The sequence below is a fragment of the Oryctolagus cuniculus genome, chromosome 1, assembly GCF_964237555.1.
Source record: "Oryctolagus cuniculus chromosome 1, mOryCun1.1, whole genome shotgun sequence".
In the NCBI taxonomy this organism is placed as follows: domain Eukaryota; kingdom Metazoa; phylum Chordata; class Mammalia; order Lagomorpha; family Leporidae; genus Oryctolagus; species Oryctolagus cuniculus.
In genome coordinates, this window is record NC_091432.1 from 103,644,410 (window position 1) to 103,665,793 (window position 21,384).

General features: G+C 40.3%; 1 protein-coding gene across 5 annotated transcripts in view; it reads left to right on the plus strand.

Moving 5' to 3' along the window:
* Positions 1 to 21,384, plus strand: part of SIK2 (salt inducible kinase 2) — a 149,562-nt gene that overhangs the window by 103,506 nt on the left and 24,672 nt on the right. For all 5 annotated transcript variants that reach the window (XM_070078045.1, XM_002708396.5, XM_008261575.4 and 2 more), the window contains 4 exons: positions 16,541 to 16,665; positions 17,114 to 17,237; positions 18,495 to 18,715; positions 20,191 to 20,343. In XM_070078045.1, coding sequence (XP_069934146.1) covers positions 16,541 to 16,665; positions 17,114 to 17,237; positions 18,495 to 18,715; positions 20,191 to 20,343 — 623 coding nt within the window. The remainder of the gene's footprint in view (positions 1 to 16,540; positions 16,666 to 17,113; positions 17,238 to 18,494; positions 18,716 to 20,190; positions 20,344 to 21,384) is intronic.

The window sequence follows — 21,384 nt, forward strand, 5'->3', positions numbered from 1 at the left end:
AACGCACCAATTGCATGTTGGGGTCCATCTTTCTGTGTTTATACATTTGGTATTCCTGCTGCCATTCCTCACAGGTGGAGACACTGCATATCTAAGCACTCACATGTTTTTACCATCCGTTTTTTCTCTGCATTTTAAAAGATTAATTTTATGTTTGAGAGAGTTAGAGAAAGGTGGACAACACAGAGGTCTTCCATCCACTGGTTCACTCCCAAAATGGCCACAATGGCCAGAGCTAAGCTGGTCTGAAACCAGGAGCTTCTTCCGGGTCTCCCACGTGGGTGCAGGGGCCCAAGGACTTGAGCCATCTTCTACTGCTTTCCCAGGCCATAGCAGAGAGCTGGATCAGAAGTGGAGCGGCCAGGACTCAAACTGGTGCCCATATGGGATGCTGGCGCTGCAGGCTGGGGCTTTAACCCGCTGAGCCACAGAGCATTTCCCAGTGAAAAAAAATTTAACTATGCTTCAATCCCAAGGAGTTAATCAAGTAAAGAACCAGACCTTTAAGTAAATATAACATGAAAAGGTTATTGTTTTCAAGGCCGTGAGGCCAAGAGAAAGACTAACTCTGCCTGAAAGAATCAGGGAAATTATTAGCTAAGATTTGATTAACAAAAAAGTATTTGTGGTGGGATTGAAAGTGAGGTGAATGGAGAGAAAGAGAAGGAAAGGTAGAGTTAGGGGATGGAGTTGCTGCTCCAAGTGGGTGGGTCATACATGCAAAGCAGACACCAGCAAAGGCTCGGAGTGTTTACAGGCCTGAGCTAGTGGAATATATCTGCCAGAGAGGAATGATGGGGAAAGAGCCGAGACAGGTAGGCGGGGACTACATCGTGAAGGATTCCACCTGCTATAAAGCATTTAGATGCATTCCAATGTCTTTGAGGAATTTCTCTCCGATATTTATTTTTACCCACAGATTTTTTTTTATAACTTTTTGACAGTCTTGCTTACCTTTAAGAACATTATTTTCTGATCTCTTGAGAATTCTTGAATTTTAAAAACATCTAATACATGAGAAAGATTTTCTTCATGGAAAGAAATTGCAAGAATCCGTAATAAAATACAAAATTATTCCTTCAAATTAAATTTTTCTACTTCTTTTACTTTTGAAGATATTTCTCATTTTAACTGATACATAAAAATTGTACATGCTTATGGAGTACCATGAGATATTTTGATATGTGTATGCATTATTATGTGTATTACACATTATTATGTGTATTACATTATTATGTAATGTTCAAATTAGGGTAAACATCTTTATCTCTGCAAACATTTTTTATTTGTTTATGATTATATCCAAAATCTTTTTTTTTTCTGGCTTTTAAGAAAATGTATATACAGGGGCCGGCACTGTGGCATAGTGAGTAAAGCCACCGCCTGCAGTGCTGGCATCGCATATAGGCACTGGTTCAAATCCCAGCTGCTCCACTTCCGATCCAGCCCTCTGTTATGGCCTGGGAAAGTAGTAGAGGATGGCCGAAGTCCTTGGGCCCCTACACACACGGGGAGACCCAGAAGAAGGCCCTTGCCCCTGGCTTCAGATCAGCCTCGCTACGGCTATTGGAGCCATTTGGGCTGTGAACCAGCAGATGGAAAATCTCAATCTCAATCAATCTCTCTCTCTCTCTCTCTCTCTCTCTGCCTCTGTGTAACTCTGGTTTTCAATAAATAAATATTTCTAAAAATGTGTATACAGTACAGTATCATTACCTGTAATCACCATACTCTGCAATAGAGCACCAGAACTTCTTAGCCCCTATCTAACTGTAATTTAGTAACTGCTCATCAACCATTCCCCACTACTCCCTCCACCTCATTCTCCCCAGCCTCTGGTAACCACCATCCTACACTTAATTTCTTTGAAATCGGCCCTTTCAGATCCCACATATCAGTGAAATCCTGTGGCACTTGGCTTATTTTACCTAGCATAGTGACCTCCAGTTCCTTCCATGTTATTGCACTTGACAAAATTTCACCTTTTGCCACGGAATAATATTCCTTTGTGTGCATGCACCACATTTTATCAGTTCATCAGTGGATGGACACTTTGGTTGTTCCTATTTCTTGGCTGTTGTGAATAGTGCTGCAATAAACATTAGAGTACAGATGTCTCTTTGACAGACTGATTTCATTTTTCTTAGTTGAATATCCAGTAGTAGGATTGCTGGATTATATAGTAGTTCTATTTTTAATTTTTTGAGAAATTTTCATACTCTTTACCACAATGGCTGTACTAATTTACATTCCCACCAAAAGTATTCAAGGGTTCCTTTTTCATGACATCCTCACCAGCACTTGTTATTTTTTGTCTTTTTGGCAATAGTCGCCCTTACTGGAATGAGGTGATATCTCAATGTAGATTTTTTTTATTTAAAGGAATTTATCATTATATTACATTCTCAAATGCATGATAATCACTACAACAGAATTTTTCTCTATTCTCATATTACTGTGATACTAATACAAAGAACAGATTAAGTGTAGTTCCTAGAGACAATTCTTAGAATCTAATGATACTTCCCATCCTCCTTCTTTCCTTCCTCCCTCATTGTAGTTTTGATTAGCATTTCCATGATGATTAGTGATGTTGTGCTTTTTCATGTACCTATCAGCTGTTTGTATGTCTTGCTTTTGAGTTTTTGGAGTTCCTTATATATTCTTGTTATTAATCCCTTGTCAGATTATAAATTGCAAATATAACTTTTCATTTTTAAATTTTAATTGTATATAATTGTGGAGCACAGTGTGACAATTTGGTGCACATATATGATGTATAATGATGAAATCAGAGTAGTTAGCATTTCCATCTCCTTAAACATTTTTAAAATTTTTTGATTAACATAGAATAATTGTACATACAGTGTGACATCTCAGTATTTGTATGTGGTGTGTACTGATCAAATCAGAATGGTTAACATTTCTGGAGATATCTAGTTACCTTATTTGAATATATGAATTCTTTTAGCCATCTTATATGTTGAAATTGAAAAGAAACACAAACCAAAACTAGGTCTAAATTAAAATATTTTCATTTATAAAACTGAAAATGGAATGGAAATATCAGAAATGATTCATTTATACTTTGAGATCAGCATCTAATTTATGCGCCCCCAGGGGGTGGGCTCTACTGAGCCAAGAATTCACCCACACCGGTGTGTGCTTGCTGCCTCAATCATGACCTCCAACCTTTGTAAATACCAGTGTTAGGACAGTCAGAGTAAGAGGCTGTCTGCAGCCGTGTTGTCTTTCAGTGGTTTTAGTAATTGCAGTACTGTTTCCTCCTAGCTGTTTTGGCTACGCTATTGCGGCATTAGAAGTTGAGATTAAATAGGTGAAGGACATTTGTTTTCCAGGTTTCCCAGTCTGAAATGTTTGTAATAAATACTTAGATAAGGATAAAAATGTATGAATTGCTTGGAGGTTTTCAGAAAATAATCACAATCCAAACAGGACTTCACGTAAAGTACTGAGTTTGGAAACAGAGAGTACTGGTGCAAACTCTGGCTGTGCCACATAGAAGCTGTGACCCAGGGCTGATTATTTAACTTCTCTGTGCCTAGGTTTCTATATCTAATAGGTAGAAATTAATCTGTTTTCCAGGAACATTGTAGAGATTAGTGATGATGGGGGGGGGCAATATAGGATAATAGGTATGAGTGTGGGCTGTAGAGCCAGGCTAACTGGGTTTGAGTCATGGCTCTGCCACTACTACCTGCATGACCTTGGACACATTTCCTAATCTTTCTGTTCTCAGTTTTCTTATCTCAAAAGGGGGAATGATATAAGTTCATATCTCATAGTGGTTATTACTTGAGTTAATATTTGCAAAGTACTTAAAACAGTCCATGGTACATAGTGCAATCTAAGTGTTTCTTAAATAAATTGTTAATTAAAGCTCCTGGCACATATAAACACTCAGTAAAGGCTAGCTATTGTTTTATTCAATGTACAGTTGATTCTATGTGAAAACAAACTGTAATTTTTGATAATGTAGCCTCCTTCAGTATGTTTTCTTTTAATTTAATTGTTTATTTGAAAGACAGAATTACAGAGGCAGAGGCAGAGAGAAAAATAGGTCTTCCTTCTGCTGGTTCACTACCCAAATTACCCAAATGACTGCAACGGCCGGGGCTGGGCCAATCCAAAGCCAGGCGCCAAGAGCTACATGGGTGCAGGGGCCCAAGGACTTGGGCCATATTCTTTTTTTTTTTTTTTTTTTTTTGACAGGCAGAGTAGACAGTGAGAGAGAGAGAGACAGAGAGAAAGGTCTTCCTTTGCCGTTGGTTCACCCTCCAATGGCCACCACGGCTGGCGCGCTGCGGCCAGCGCACCGTGCTGATCCGATGGCAGGAGCCAGGTGCTTCTCCTGGTCTCCCATGGGGTGCAGGGCCCAAGGACTTGGGCCATCCTCCACTGCACTCCCTGGCCACAACAGAGAGCTGGCCTGGAAGAGGGGCAACCAGGACAGGATCCAGCATTAGGCCATCTTCTACAGCTTTCTCAAGCCATAGCAGAGAGCTGAATTGAAAGTGGAGCAGGGGCCGGCGATGTGGCATAGTGGGTAAAGCTGCTGCCTGCAGTGCTGGCATCCAATGTGGGCGTCAGTTCAAGTCTTGGCTGCTCCGCTTATGATCCAGCTCTCTGCTGTGGCCTGGGGAAGCGGTGGAAGATGGCCCTGGTCCTTGGGCCCCTGCACCCACGTGGGAGACCTGGAGGAAGCTCCTGGCTCCTGGCTTCAGATTGGCACAGCTCTGGCCATTGTGGCCAGTTGGGGAATGAGCCAGCAGATGGAGGATTTCTCTGTCTCTGTCTCTCTCTCTCTCTCTCTCTCTCTCTCTCTGCCTCTCCTTCTCTCTGTGTGTAACTTTGACTTTCAAATAAATAAATATTAAAAAAATAAAAGTGGAGCAGCCAGGATTCAAACTGGCCCCCATATGGGATGCTGGCACTGCAGGCAGCAGCTTTTACCTGTTACACTGCAGCGCCAGCCTCGTGTTTGTTTTTTAAATTAGCCAAGGCTTTAGAGCCTTATTAATACAAATCTTAGAGGAATAAGGAAAGTTTATAACTTTAATTCTAAATTGCCTCTGCTTGATGCAAATTGATTTTTTGAGAAACTTTAAATGTAATTAGTAGTGTGGTATTAGCCTGATTAATCTGACCAGTGCCTCACTTGGCTTGTCTTTAGCACAAGAATGCTCCCTTTCTGGTTTGATGCAGCAGCCCATCTTCTCTTGTCATTGCTTCTAACAACCTTCCTACTTTGAAGAAGACCTTGAGACAGGTCTACCATATATATAATTCCTGTTTTATGCCCTGGAACTGAAAAGGGGTAGGGGAAGCGAAGACAGTGTTTATTGGAAAAACTTCTTTTATTTATTTATTTTTTATTTTTATTTTTTGACAGGCAGAGTTACACAGTGAGCGAGAGAGACAGAGAGAAAGGTCTTCCTTTGCCATTGGTTCACCCCCAAAGTGGCCGCTATAGCTGGTGCACTGCGCCGATCCGAAGCCAGGAGCCGGGTGCCTCATCCTGGTCTCCCATGCGGGTGCAGGGACCCAAGCACCTGGGCCATCCTCCACTGCACTCCCAGGCCACAGCAGAGAGCTGGACTGGAAGAGGGGCAACCGGGACAGAATCCGGTGCCCTGACCGGGACTAGAACCCGGTGTGCCGGCACCACAGGCGGAGGATTAGCCTAGTGAGCCGCAGCACCGGCCAGAAAAACTTCTATTGAAAAGTCTTCCATTTGTTGCTTTTCTACCAATAGTCTTTTGTAGTCTAAAAAGAGTTTTGCATCCATAAATTGAACTTCGTGTCTTTCAGTCCTAATTAGTACTAGCAGATTTTTAGCCTGGAATGTGGAAGAGATCTCAGTGGGTTTGGTTGGCTTTGGTTTGGCCCCTCTTCACCCCCTTCCCACTCTACCTGCTGGTATTCCGTTTGGACTAAGAAAGATCATTTGTTTGCTTGTTAGCTCATTGAACTTTCTGATTGGACAAATAGATGGTTCACTCTGGTCAGGAGGATCACATTTCATCCTAACTGTGATGGTTCTTCTCTCACTCTCCTGTCAGGCGGGCAGAGTGACTGATGTTTGGAAGTGAACTATGCACCTGGCCTTTACCATACAGTGAGGTCAGTGTTGGCTGATCAGTGTGCCACTTGTGCAATGGGTCCACTGCATCGCTGTCACTCTCCTACCTTTCATTATCAGCTTTGATTTCCTCATAATTGTCTTCTTCGTGCCTCTTAAAATAATTATAAAGGATGTGTAACTCATCTTTGAGGCTGGATAGCTGAATTCTACTGGTAAGTTTAGAAACAGGGATAAATTTAACCCTAAAGCCATCTGCTGATCTGTAGGAGGATTTTTTAAATTATAAATTAGACATTGTAACACTGCTGGAGATTCAGAATTGCCTTGGTTGTGCTGATTCCTAGAAATTATTTACATTTTCTTAGCTTGAAGACAGGTTTTCAGTGTTTTGGTTTTTTTCCCCATTTTGAAAAAAGTGAGTTAATTTACCTCACAGTTTCTCCTATTTAGTCTTTTTTTTTTTTTTAAAGAAGATTTATTTATTTTTACTTGAAACTCAGAGTTACACAGAGAGCGAACGAGAGGCAGAGAGAGAGGTCTTCCATCCACTGGTTCACTCCCCAATTGGCTGCATCGGCTGAAATTGCTCTGTGTGCACAGCTCCAAAGCCAGGAGCCAGGAGCTTCTTCCAGGTCTCCCATGCAGGTGCAGGGGCCCAAGGACTTGAGCCATCTCCTACTGCTATTCCAGGCCATAGCAGAGAGCTGGATCAGAAGTGGAGCAGCTGGGTCTCCAACCTGTGCCCATATCGGATGCCAGCGCTTTAGGCCAGGGCATTAACCCGCTGTACCATAGCACCGGCCCTCCTAGTCTTTATGTCATTTAAATGAAAATCCTGAAAGTATATAGTGGCCAGCGCCGCGGCTCACTAGGCTAATCCTCCACCTTGCGACGTCGGCACACCGGGTTCTAGTCCCGGTTGCCCCTCTTTCAGGCCAGCTCTCTGCTGTGGCCAGGGAGTGCAGTGGAGGATGGCCCAAGTGCTTGGGCCCTGCACCCCATGGGAGACCAGGAGAAGCACCTGGCTCCTGCCATTGGATCAGCGCGGTGCGCCGGCCACAGCGCGCCGGCCATGGCGGCCATTGGAGGGTGAACCAACAGCAAAGGAAGACCTTTCTCTCTGTCTCTCTCTCTCTCACTGTCCACTCTGCCTGTCAAAAAAAAAAAAAATGTATTTACTAATTATAACCATTTTGTAGTAGTAAACACTGATATACTGTTTAACATTTTCTGTATCATTTTCACCACTTCTGTTTATTCTGTTTCCTGGCTACTCAAAGACCAGCAGCATAAGTTTGTAAGAAATGCTGAATCTCATGCTCAACCCTTGAGCTACTGTATTGGAATCTGACTGTTAGCATTTTCCCCAGGTTATTTATATGTGTGTTGATGTTTGGCCGATTTCAATATTTTATTTCAGCAGACAACAGAATTCTCAATTGTGTGTGGTTCCCCCTTAGACAGAAATCATCAGGATCATTTTATTTACCCTATGCAAGGCCCTGTTGTTGCTAAAGCATTGACCCTTTGCTAATGTTGTTTGAGTACTGATAGTTTATATAAATTTGTGATGACAGTAATAATAGTCTGATTATCAGGAAAATTCAAGTCAATCAACTTTCAAAATACAGAGCAGGAAGCCTAACAGCATTTCCAGTATATGAGCAGATATATCCATGATCTGTTCCTGATTAGATAGAAGAGATAAAGGACTCAGCTTTTAAGACCTACTGAATTTCCATGAGTTAGTAACTGATCTGTGGCTAAAAACTACCTCAAATGCTCATTTGTATAAATATTTCAGCCACATAAAAACCAGGTGAGAGAGTATGGATATGTCAGTGAATCTCAAAATCTTTGGTAGACTAAAACCTTGGAGTATATGCCTTAGTGTTTTGAGGATGAGAGCATGTATCTTCTAAACATTAAAAGGACAAGGTGCATCCACCTAGCACATCATGTTTTTTGTTGTTGTTGTTTGGGGTTTGTTTTTTTTTTTGTTTTTTTTTTTTTAAGATTTTATTAATCTGAGAGGCAGAGTTACAAACACAGAGAAGGAGAGACAGAGAGAAAGGTCTTCCACCTGCTGGTTCATTCTCCAGATAGCCACAATGGCCAGAGCTGGGCCAATCTGAAGCCAGGAACCAGGAGCTTCCTCTGGTCTTACACATGGGTACAGGGACCCAAAACTTGGGCCATCTTCTACTGCTTTCTTGGGCCATAGCAGAGAGCTGGATCAGAAGAGGAGCAGCTGGGACTCGAAGTGGCGCCTGTGTGGGATTTCAGTGCCTTGAAGAAAGGTTTAGCCCACTACAGCACAGCACCAGCCCATGTCATGCATTCTTTTGGGGGATTATTTTCACTTTATTTGCAATGTAGAGAGATAGAGACAGAGATCTTCTGTCCAGTGGTTCATTTTCCAAATGCCTGCAAAAGTTGAGGCTGGATAGGCTGAAGTTGGTGGCCAGGAACTTCATCTGAGTCTCCCACATGGGTAGAAGGACCCAGGGACTTGAGCCATCATCTGCAGTTTACCAGGATGCATTGACAGGAAGCTGGATTGGAAGCAGAGGGGGGATTCGAACCCAGACACTTCCTTATGGGATGTGAGTGTCCTGAGTGGCAGGTTTTTTTTTTTTTTTTAATTTGTTTATTTGCATGCATTTCATGAATTCAACATTAGGAACATAAAACAAGTTATTGCATCTCAAAGGTTATTTCACTTTTTTCCCTTCCTCTTTTCCCTCCCTTCCTCCCCCTTCTTTCCTTTTAGAAATTTAATTATCTTTAAAGAAGAACCCAAGAATGATACATCTTTTGCAAGCTCTTAGACATAGCTATAATTTATGAGATATATGAATATCCTCCACTTAACATACTAAAAGGAAGTGATTCTTAAGAACAAGTTTTGCTATTAAGTCTCATGATACAACTCTTTGAAGACGTAGGTCCTGCATTGGAAGTTAGTGCACAGTGACTCTTGTTGTTTATTTAACAATTAACACTCATATATGATGTCAGTGATCACCTGAGGCTCTTGACATGAGCTGCCTAGGCTGTAGAAGCCTTTTGGATCCACTAACTCAACAAGGCCATAAGCAAAGTGGAAGTTCTCTCCTCCCTTCAGAGAAAAATACATCCCTCTTTGGTGGCTGCTTCTTTACACTAGGGTCTCACTCACAGAGAACATATTTTTCCAGAGTGCCTAAAATGCTCCCCTGGGCTTTTCAGCCAGACCAGAATGCCTTAAGGGCTGATCCTGAGGTCAGAGTGCTACTTAAAGTGATTGTCATTCCATGAGTCTGCTGTATAAATTTGCATGCATTTCATAAATACAGCATTAGGAACATAGTAATTCTTTATACTGTACCTGTCCTCCCACCCCTCATCCTCTTCCCTCTCCTGTTCCTTGTCCTATTTTTCACAGATATATTTTCATTTAACCTTATGTACAGAGGATTAACTCTGTTGTAAGTAAAGAGTTCAGTGCTTTGTGTAAGAAGGAAAAAGAAAAAGAAAGAAAACAACAACAGCAAAAAACTGTTCCTCAACAGTCCAGACAAGGGCTTTATATATTTTGGTTATTAATCCTTTATTGGTCATATAGTTTGCAAATATTTTCTCCCATTCTGTCGGTTACCTGAGTGGTATCTTAACTACTATACTGTCTACTCCTTTATCATGTATTCTTAAAATGAAATATAGATTCCAAAAATGAATTGAGGTCTGTATTTCTGAAAATTATTCTGTAATATACGGAAAGCCCTCATTTTTCAGCTGCTGCTGGCACAGGGATAAATTAGGAAATCTCTCACCTCCATTAAACATAAAGATTTTTCCTGAGTTTGTAAGAGCTTTATCTCTGATTTTAAGTTGTATTGAGCTTCTGATTAGTGGCACCCTTGGAACATCTATACGTAGTTTAAAAAAAAAAACTGGCTTCAAATTCAGGTGTTTAAACATTGGCCAGGTTATTTGCATCTGTAGGTACATGGACAAGTCAATAAAAATATCTAGGGCCTAGTCTTAATTTCTTTTTAGCATTCCTCAACAGAAGCAACCAGGGCCTCTTGGAGAAGTAAATTCAAGATGGAGGCAGGGAAAATACAAAATGAGCTTGGACCATCTTTTGGTGCCAGAGAAAAGGATATGCTTAAAATAAAATAAAATGTTAAAAACTGAGAACATGTTGAAAGAACACAAAAGCTAACATGGATTAGCTCCTAATGGCCAAACTATTTGAATATTAAAATAAATAGCAATAATATTGAGTTATAACCCAAAGAATTAAATACTCAGGAAAATACAAAATATGATTCAGCAACATAGTGAGTGAGGGAATGAATAAATAAAAGAGCATAAGGGATAGCTAGCTCCTTCATAGAGAGGAATTATAATTAATGAGGCAATGGATTTGTTAATTCATAAGATTGAATCATTCTACAATATAAACACTTGTCAAAACATCACATTATATCTCATAAATATTTAATTTATATTAAGTAAGACCACTGGAAGGAATGAGAGAAATGAAAAGTTACCATTAGAAAACCAAGTAATTGTTGCCATAATCAGGATCTGCCAGTAAATGATAAAACTGTCTAGTGAAGATTCACAAGGAAACAAGATATGATAGTCTCAGTATGGCCTCTCTAAAATATTTATTAACTACAAAGGGAAACTCAGCATACACTACTTAAGTCAGGTGATAAGTGTCAACCTCACCAGTAATTTAACATGACCCTAAAACCACCTTATACGATGCACTGAGAAAAGCACATCACCTCTGTGATGCTTTCCCCAGAAAGGCATAACCTTATCTAAGCACAAGAAAGCATCAGACCAAGCTAAATTGAGAGATAGTCAAAAAATACCTCACTGGTACTCTCCAAGGTCAGGGAAGAAGGAAGAACTATCACAGTTTGGAGAAGACTAAGGTATGGCACTAAATGCAATTTGAAATCCTAAAATGAAAAGGGAGATTAATGAGAAAATCTTGATAAAGTCTGTGATTCAGTTAACAGCATTGAATCAATATTACTTAGTTTTGATAACTTAATGCAGTTATGTAAAATCTTCACATTAGAAAAAAACTGAGTGAAAAGCATAGGAAATCTCTTAATTGTATTAACTCTTCTATAAATCTAAAGTAATTGTTTTTTTTTTCAGTATACTGTTTGCTTATGACTTTTTAAACAATTTTTATTCATTTTCATTTTATTTGAGAGATGGAGAAACAGAAATCTTCCATACGCTGGTACGCCTCTCAAAGATCCGCAACAGCCTGGGCTGGACCAGACTGAAGCCAGGAACTAAGAGCTAATTCTGGGTCTCCCATGTGATGAGAGGGACCATTACCTACCAAGATGCGCATTATCAGGAAGCTAAAATCAGAAGCAGACCTGGGACTCAAACCCAGATACTCTGACATGGGACATAGGCATCCCAAGTGGCATCTTAACCAGTGTACCAAATACCTAGTTGTGTAAAGAGTGCAGGCATTGTGACACAACAAGTTAAGCTACCACTTGGGTCACCTGCTTCCCATATTGGGGTACTGGTTCAAATTCTGGCCACTCCACTTCATACATGGGTTCCTACTACCCATGTAGGAAAAGTAGATGGATTTCCTGACTCCTAGCTTTGGCCTAGCCCAGCCCTGGCTGTTGTGGGCATTTGGGGAACGAACCCTCACAGAAGATCTCTTCTCTGCTTCTCTCTTTTCTGTGTCATTCTCCTTTCAAATAAATAAATCTTTTTCAAAAATGAAAACTAAAAAGCTAAAAACATGTCAAAATAGTCCCAAGATTGTATGCTGTTTTATGACAGAAACACTAAAAAAAATGTCTGAGGACATAAGAGCCATAGTTTTATGTAGTAACTTGCAGATCAGAGAACTAAACTAGAAAGATGTTTCCTTTCCAGCAAGGCTAGACTGGATCTGAATCTGGCATAGAAGGAATGCTCTAGTAATTGTCTTTATAGTGCTTTCCAAAATTCAAGTAATAATGCTGGTTGTTTTATTATTCTGTGTTGTTGAGACTGCCTGAACATTGGTTGACACCAGTATGGCTTTAAAATGTTTAATGAACAAATTTGGTTAGTTGACCCTTTTACATCTATGAATCCACATCCATGGATTCAACCAACTGTGTCTCAAAAATATTAGAAAAAAATGCATTCCTTTTTTGCTGACATGTACTGTATAGTTAGTTCTAAAATAGCTGTGTCTGTACAGAATCTGTAAGGCTTTTTTCTTCCCATTTTTTCCTAAACATTACAATGTAATGGCTTTTTAGATAGCATTTACATTATATTAGAGATTATAAGTAATAATCTAGAGGTGATATAAAGTATATGAGAGAATGCATATAGTTTGCTTCCAAGCAAATACTGTACCATTTTGTGTATATATAAGCGTACATAGATTTTGCTATCTGCAGGATGTCGTAAAAACCAGTCCTCCACATATTCCCAGAGATGACTCTAGGATGCGTGGATTTCAAGATTATTTTGCACCAAAGTAAACTTAATTTCATTTTCCATGAGCTTTATGAAGTACCCTTGTATAGTCCATTCCATTTAAATGAATGACGATAAAAAAAAAAAAATCCTTGTGCACAGCAGGTTAACCACTGCTTGCTATATGGGCATCCCATACTGGAGCACTAGTTGGAGTCCCAGCTGCTCCACTTCTACAATCCCCTGTTAATGTGCCTGGGAAACCAGTGAAAGCTGGCCCAAGAACTTGGGCCCATGCCACCCATGTAGGAGAGCAAAATGGACTTCTGAACTTCTGGCTTTGGCCTGGATGAGCCCAAACCATTACAGCCATTTGAGGGGCCCTCCCTCCCTCCCTCCCTCTCTCTCTCTCTCTCTCTCAATCTTTCAAATAAATAAAATCTTTTGAAAAACGAAATCCTGCATTTTCATGTTATCTCTGACTTACCCCTCATTTCCCTATATGCTTTTAAACAGAAAGTTGCAGACTATGACCAAAGAAAATTATCCAGATTCCTGTGAAGAAATAAAAAGCCTTTTATTTTTAAGTGTCTTTCAATTGCCACTTCTTAAACTTGACAATTATTAACTTGTTCAAAAATAGCTGTGTATCACTGTGCCAGGGGAGGACATAAAGGTGGTGGTTAACAGTAAGGGCTCTGTAGTCAAACTTGGCTTCTGTTCCGGTTCTGCAAGTTAGTAGCTAGCTGTATCACTTCTGCCAAGGCACTGACTTTCTACCCTTACTCCTAAAACAAACTTTCTTCATATGGTTGTTAAGAAGAAATTCTCTTCAATGAGCATAGATCAACTCATAATGCATAGTAAAACACTTTCAAAAGAGATGAGGAAAAAATATTCATTCAGCAAACCTTGGTTGAGCAGCTGTTGTCTGCAGACAGTGTACTAAAAGCACAGAGTATACTATCATTTGCCTACTCTACCCTCAAGGAACTTAATCTGATGGGGAAGACAGATAAGTAAATCAATAATGATAATAATAGCAACAACAGCCACCATTTACTGAGCACCTACTGTGTTTCAGGGTTTGCTGTGTGAATACACACACACACACACACACACACACACACACGTCAGTACAAGAGTAGTTAATTACCCCACTTTGCAAATAAGGAAACTAAGGCGTTGAAATTTAAGGAATTTGCTTAGGATTACATAGCTAAGTAGAAAACCTAGGATCTGATCCCAACTCGTCAATGTCTTCCTTAACCCATTCATCAGATGATCACAAACGCAATGTGTGAAGGACTTTGACAAGACTGTAGACGTCTGCATATGTGATATTGTAATGCTTACTGAGTCTGGTTGTCCTTCAGTCCTATTTTCCTCGATTACCTACAGAAAACAGAAGTAAACAACTATTCAGTACTGTCCCTGTACATGAACAAGAGGCTTCCTTTGTCAAGGTCTGTAAAGCCAAGGCTGAAAGTGGGCTGCTGGAGGAATGGTGATGCTTCCCCAGTTCTTGCTCTCTGGCTAGTAAAACCAGTGAGACAGCCCAAGGCTGTGTAGAGCCCCAGCTGCCTTTCTGACAGGCCTCTGTCCCAGTCATGCCTTTGAGTTATTTCCCCAGTGTGGGGATGTTCAGAATGAAGAAGGTCTACAAGGGCTCTTTGAGACATTAAAACTTCACAGTGTTGTTTGAGAGTCTCCTCAACTTTCATATACTAAAATTTATCCTATGATTATGGTTTAAAGTATAGCAATTACTGTACCTATTTTAAGACCTCAGAAAACACAGCTCAGAACTTCTTACACTTTTCAATGTGAGTGAAATCAACTTTTTTCTCTTTAAACCTCATTTGAACATCTAGTTCTTCACTCATTTGTTTATGGTTTCTATAGAAAATGAGAAAGCATGCATGTGTTAGGATGTGATAGGAGTGCTTGGTCTTAGAGGTGGAAAACCTAAGGCCATTCTGACAGTTATTTTAGAAAGTGGAACACAGAACTGAACTGAGGTCACCTGGGAAAAAGAAGTTTTTGTAGGCACCCTTTGGCTCCTGCCCATTGGATGTCAAGATCAGACTTCAGCAGTAGTCCACCAGGCTGAGACTGGGTCTGAGATTCCTACACTCCTTTCTCCACAGAAAGCTTAAACTCCCTCTGTACTTTTTCCTGCCCCTCCTTTATATTTTCTCAGGACCTTTTTCTCTTTTTCTTTTTTTTTTTTTTTTTTAAGATTTATTTTATTTTAAAGGCAGAGTTACAGAGAAAGGAGACAGATCTTTCATCCATTTGTTCACTCCTCAAATGGCTACAATAGCCAGGGCTGAGCCAGGCCAAAGTCAGGAGCTTGGAGCTTCATCCAGGTCTCCCATATGGGTACAGAGGCCCAAGCACTTGGGCCAACTTCCACTGCTTTCCCAGGAGCATTAGCAGTGAACCTGATCGGAAGGAGAGCAACCGTGGCACAAACCAACACATAGATGGGATGTTGGCACTGCAGGCAGTGACTTAACCTGTTATGCCACAGCACTGGCCCCACATTTTACATTCTTAATGCATTTAATCCTCACAGCATCTTATCTGCGTGGGTGGATTATCCCACTTTTATAGCCATGGAAACTAAGGTTCAGGAAAATTGAACAACTTCCCAGGGTATTTGAAGCCAGAAAGTGACAAAACTGAAAATCAGCTCTAGTTCTCCCCAACTTCATAGGTTTTACTCTTCCTGAAACAGTGGTAGTGTGGGTGGTTAAGTCAGCAAGCTCAGGGCATGCTTTGCCTAAGAAACACAGAGCCAGAGATGTTATACACAGTCTGAAGGTGTGAACAGACCAACACATTAAACCCTCTCAACAACCAGCTGTCTAGGTGTATTTCAGCTTTCCAGATGGGGAAACTAAGGTTCACCAAGGCTGATCTGGAGGCACAAAGCCAGCCAGCCATTCCAGCAGTAGACTCGATCTAATTCCATTTGGGGCATCACTTAGAACACCCTGTACATGTGGGGCTGCGCACCAGCTGGCTGTAGAACAGGTCCTGTCACTGAAGGAGTGTTCTTTAGGAATGTGTAACAACAAAAGACAGTATGGCTGTATTTTACAAAATGATGGGAATTCGTCCCTTCGGTAAGAACATGAGACTGTTTTTTGCAAAAGAGCATAAGGTAGAATTTTCACCAGAGCTCACTCAGTGTTTTTTGCACATATTTTAGGTATCTAAGTACAGCATTTCCAGAGTGTCTTCTGTATATCAAAGCTGTAGATTCAGTATAACTCAGATCGTAAGGGGAAGTCCAATGAGTGTTTTGAATTCTAATGAGTAAATCAGTGAAAGTGTTGCTAGGCGGCCCATGGCTGGGCCACGTAGCCATCATATGTTAATGAGCTGTTCAGATGGCTCTCAGCCTAAAACAGGATGTGTAGACTCACAGTTAGAGAGTTGTTACTTAGGAAACACTGTACTCAGTTGCCTTAAAACATCCAATATCTTGCTGTCCTGGAGTAACAGCTGTAAGAACAGCTGGTCACTTGGTTGTGTTTAGGTGAATATCTTAGAAGTTTATTCATTTGATTTTTTTTCCTTGCAGGCCATATAATACAAAGAACATTTCAATCATAGGTTCTAATAGGAATTCTAATATTGTCAAATTCAAGTGACTTTTCCACACCAATGGATTTTTTTAACCTTAAGATTTGTGATTTTAAGTTTTTTTCTAGTCTCTCCCTCACTGTCTTTAAGAAGAAAACTAGATTCACTTACAAATTCATTCATAGTATTTATTGAGTACTTACTATTTTGTAGTCATTGTGCTAAATGCTAGGGAAAGATTACAGGAGAGATGTCAGTCCTCAGAGTGAATAGCAGTGATGTTGTTAATATAGCATATCATAAAATTTATTACAGAGAAATGTAGTATAGTTTGAGAGCACAGATGAAAGTAACATTTATTTCCATCCCCAATAGATTTCGGTTTTGGAAATTTCTTTAAAAGTGGTGAACTGCTGGCAACATGGTGTGGCAGCCCCCCTTATGCAGCCCCAGAAGTCTTTGAAGGGCAGCAGTATGAAGGACCACAGCTGGATATTTGGGTATTGCTTTGCTTTGCTGTGTTAAATGCATCTATAATGATAATACTTAGTACTCTGGCCCATCTCAGAAGCTCCATGCTTAACACTTAAGCATTATTTCATGGTTCCCCAATGGCTAGACTATAATTAGTCAGAGTATCTTGAAATGGATCCCTGAGAAAGAATTTCTAGGCACAGATGCTACCCTGATATCAGCAATGATTTATAATTAAGTAGTAACCACAATTATAAAATTCAGATCTTTTAGTATGTATTATAGGATACTTATTGCAGTAGGCGAGGTTTCAGTTTTTTGTTTTTGTTTTTTTGTTTGTTTGTTTTAAATTCTGAGAAAATAAGTTCAGATAGGGATTTTTCAGAACATATGATTTCAACAGCCCTGGGGATGTGTAGGAAACAGTATTTAGAGTTCTCAGTGGAAATGTGACTGCACGGTTTTCTTCCCCAGAGCATGGGAGTAGTTCTTTACGTCCTTGTCTGTGGAGCTCTGCCTTTTGATGGACCCACTCTTCCGATTTTGAGGCAGAGGGTTTTAGAAGGAAGATTCCGGATTCCATATTTCATGTCAGAAGGTAACAAGCTGTTCGTCTTACTAATTATGCTTTACAAAATTTGTGTTCCAAATGAAATGCCTAGGCAAAAGCTTCCTTTTTCTGAGTTTAGGTGCCAAATAAAGTGACAGTCACTTTGAAAGCCCCCTTCCCTGTAGCTGAGACAAGTCCCACCCTTCCTTCTTATAACTGAAAACGGAGTGTTTCCCAGATTAAGAACAGCAAGTCTTCCCCTTTACTCTGGGTCTATAAATGTCCCAGGTTTATTTTAGACTTTATAGATACAGATGCACAATCATTTTACTCTATGAAATGTATTTTGCAAAATTTAAAAAATTTTTAATTAAGTCAACTAGCCAAATTGTCAAGTTAAGATGTAATGCCATAGTCCCTGCTTGACTTATATTGAGGTGTTACATAGGCATTGGTTCAGTTTACTCCTTCATTACATTTTTGGTTTTCATCCTTGACTCGTGTTCCCACCAGCAGTGGAAACAGTGCCTTCAGTGGTTACAAGCATGGACCCTGAAGCCAGACTGCCTGGTTCCAGTCCTCATCTGCCATTTACTGGCTGCATGGCCTTGGCAAGTTATATCTCTTGTCTGTACTTCAATTTCCTCATCTCTGAAATGGAAATCACTAAAGTTCCTCCCTACCAGAGTTGTGAGGATTAATTAAATTACTCTGTTTAGTGCACTTAGCATAGTGCCTGGCATATAGTAAGAAAAGGTTAGCTTGGGTCGGGTGGTGAAGAGCTTGATGTCAGCTCAGGGAATCAGCTGGTGCTCCCAGTTGTAGCAGTGTCATTTTCTTAGTGTAATCAAAAGTAAGTAATGTTTCATGTTATAGTTTTCTCAGCTGCACTAATGAGAAAAGCAGCAGCCCTTTGGAGAAAGTTCTTTGTCTCATTTACATTGCCCAAATGTAACAAGCTTAGATGTGGGTGAGAATCAGTTTATTATTTGCTTTTTCTAGGAATGAAGGTTATTTTTTTTCTTGAGTGGAAATTTGTCTGTCTGGATATTGTCAGTTGAGAAATCCAGTAGAAAGTTTAATGTAGCCCAGAATCAGATAGACTCACTCCTCTTTTTTTTTATGTATTCATGAACTTGACAAATTTAAGTAGCCACCTTCATGTATTATTTACTCATTTGATCTTCTGATTTCCAATGGAGAATATAAAGATTAACACTGTTGGGCCAAGTCACATGAGTCAAACAAACAACCCTGAAGGGCAAGGTGATTTATGTGACATTTGTAACATTGTGTTTTCTATAGATTGTGAGCACCTCATTCGAAGGATGTTGGTCCTAGACCCATCCAAACGACTGACCATAGCTCAAATCAAGGAGCATAAATGGATGCTCATAGAAGTTCCTGTACAGAGACCTGTTCTCTATCCACAAGAGCAAGAAAATGAGCCGTCCATCGGGGAGTTTAATGAACAGGTTCTGCGGTTGATGCACAGCCTTGGAATAGATCAGCAGAAAACCATTGAGGTAAAATGTTCAGAGATTTGACTATAGATGTCTCAGGATACTTTCACACTTAGTAACTTGATATTTCATGCTCACACCTGTCGTTCTGGTCTGTTATCAAATCCATCCCTAGAACCTAGGTATACTGTTGAATGAATGTTCCCTGAGGATTACATCAGACTCTATTTATATTTGCTTTTATTAAATGTCTAAATTCCTTCCTTTGCCCCATCTGCCAAAAAATTCAAGAGGAAAGGTTTATAGAGGATTCAAGAAAGGCAAAGATGGACACTTAACAAATCTAAGGTAGAAAGTTTCTTCCAATATGAAGCATAAAGTTTTATATAAGTATTTAACTAGTTTTGTATGGAATGTAAGTGTGCAGCCATGCAGCAAGGCTGGAGCTAAGTAGGAAACCAAAAAGGAAGGTATCAAGTTTAAGAAAGCCAGTGAAATCTAGATTGTGAACTGGAGAAACTAAGAAGGCGCAAACAGGTGGGGTCTTGATTTGGAAATCTTAGGGTTCATAGAACTGAGAAGGTCATGAACCTAGAAAATTCCTTTTGGCTTTATTTCTGTCCTCTAATAGTTAGCATATTTTTAGATATACATATTCTTAATACCTCCCCAACAGTAGTAAACAAATAGTGCTTTTAAGGAGGAAGCATGAGAGAAAACACCAAATGCCCTTGTTTGCTGTGGAAGACCAAGGCTCCAAACCGCACTGCCATTTCTGCCCCTGGGTCCAAAGCAAAACCAAACCGGCTCTCTGCTCTGCTGATTGTGCACTCAGTGATATGTTTCTGTGCTTGTCCGGGAAGTAGATCCAGAATGGCAGCTGTGAGTGATCTTCACTGAGGGTGCTCTGCACAGCACCCGCGCTGTCAGGTGGAATTAGAAGCCAAAGGAACAGTTGTTGCTCTACTCTATTAGCATCTAAGGAAAGCTGGCAGGCCAGAGATGTGAAAATTTGGGAAGCAACTATATTTTCAAGATTTCAAAAGGGTGGGACTGTAAAAATAAGCGGAAAAAATTACTTAAGAATGGAGACACAGTGTCTCTCAACCTAGCATCCAGATGTCATTCTCCAGCCCAAAACAATCACTAAAAAGTTCCCCAAAGGTTTTAATCGTTCACTTCAGAGTTTTCAGTGATTTCAACTGGGATTGAAGTGTGGGATTAGAGCATCTGGCTCAGGTTGCCACATAACCTTAGGCCAGAGTTGCGGACATGAGATGGGACTGTTGGTCTCTGGGGTCAATGTGGCATTTTTTTCTTACTGCAGAAAAATTAATAGATCCTGATCATGTAAAAGGTACTTTAAATGGTGCTTTCTAGCCTGAACTCTGGAGTAGCTTTCATTGAGGTATACTCTGTCACTGTGTTCTTAAGAGCACATGGTTTCCTCCTCTTTTTTTTTTTTTTTTTAAGAAAGGTATAGATCACTGCATTGGTTTTTATGATTCTCTGCCTGCAGCACTTGTTTTTTCTTTCAGTCTTTGCAGAACAAGAGCTACAACCACTTTGCTGCCATTTATTTCTTGTTGGTGGAGCGCCTGAAGTCCCATAGGAGCAGTTTTCCTGTGGAGCAGAGACTTGATGGCCGCCAGCGTCGGCCTAGCACCATTGCAGAACAAACAGTTGCCAAGGTAACGCCCCATTAGCCAGTGTCTTATCTGTGCATGTGCCTATTCACATGTTTGACATATTTTTCTTCTTGTGGTACAAAGGGTTAGTATTTCATCTCCTACCCTGTTTTTCTGTAAAGTTTCTGCCTCTGTCATTCACTGGATTCTCAAATGTTTTAGCACCTTTCTATTTTTAAGAATAGAAACTGAAATCCATGTAGTTTTTTTTTCTGGTAATACACATTTTTCATGAACTTTGTGAAGATCCCTCATATGCATATATTTCAAATTTGTTTCACATCAAAAATAAATTTACCTTTTAATTTTATTTTCCATGAACTTTTGAAGTACTCTCGTACTGTAAAGCGAAATAAAACATAATCATAAATAATCATTCAAAAGACAAGAGCGAGAGAGGCACATCTCAAAGGGAAAAGCTTCATGGGAAAGAAGGCATTTAAAACAGATCTTCCCAGATTTGTAGGGAGGGGCACTCGATGAAGGCACTGTGGATAGGTAGAAGAATCAGCCCAGAAGAGCAGAAGCACCCACATGAGCAAGTGTAGGTCTTGTTTAAATTAATCCAAAGAAGCTGGTGTTTGGTGCAGTAGTTAAGATACCACTTGGAATGCCTGCATCCCATGTCATAGCGTATGGGTTCTGGTCCCAGCTGTGGCTTAGAGTCCAGACTCCTGCTAATTTGTCCCTTGAAAGGCAGCAGCTGATGGCCAAAGTACTTGAGCCCCTGCTTCCCTCGTGTACTACTTAGATGGAGTTCTGGGCTCCTAGTTTCAGCCTGGCCCACGTCCAGTTTTGCAGCCATTTGGAGAGTAAACTGGTAAGTGTGAGATCACTTTCTGTGTCTACCTCTCTCCCACTCTTTCAAATAAATAAAAATAAATTTAATAAAATTATAAATAGGGGCTGGCACTGTGGTGTAGAAGGTTAAGCCTCCGCCTGTAGTGCTAGCATACCATATGGGTGCCAGTTCGAGTCCCAGCTACTCCACTTCCAATTCAGCTCCCTGCTATTGGCCTAGGAAGGCAGAGGAAGATGCCCCAA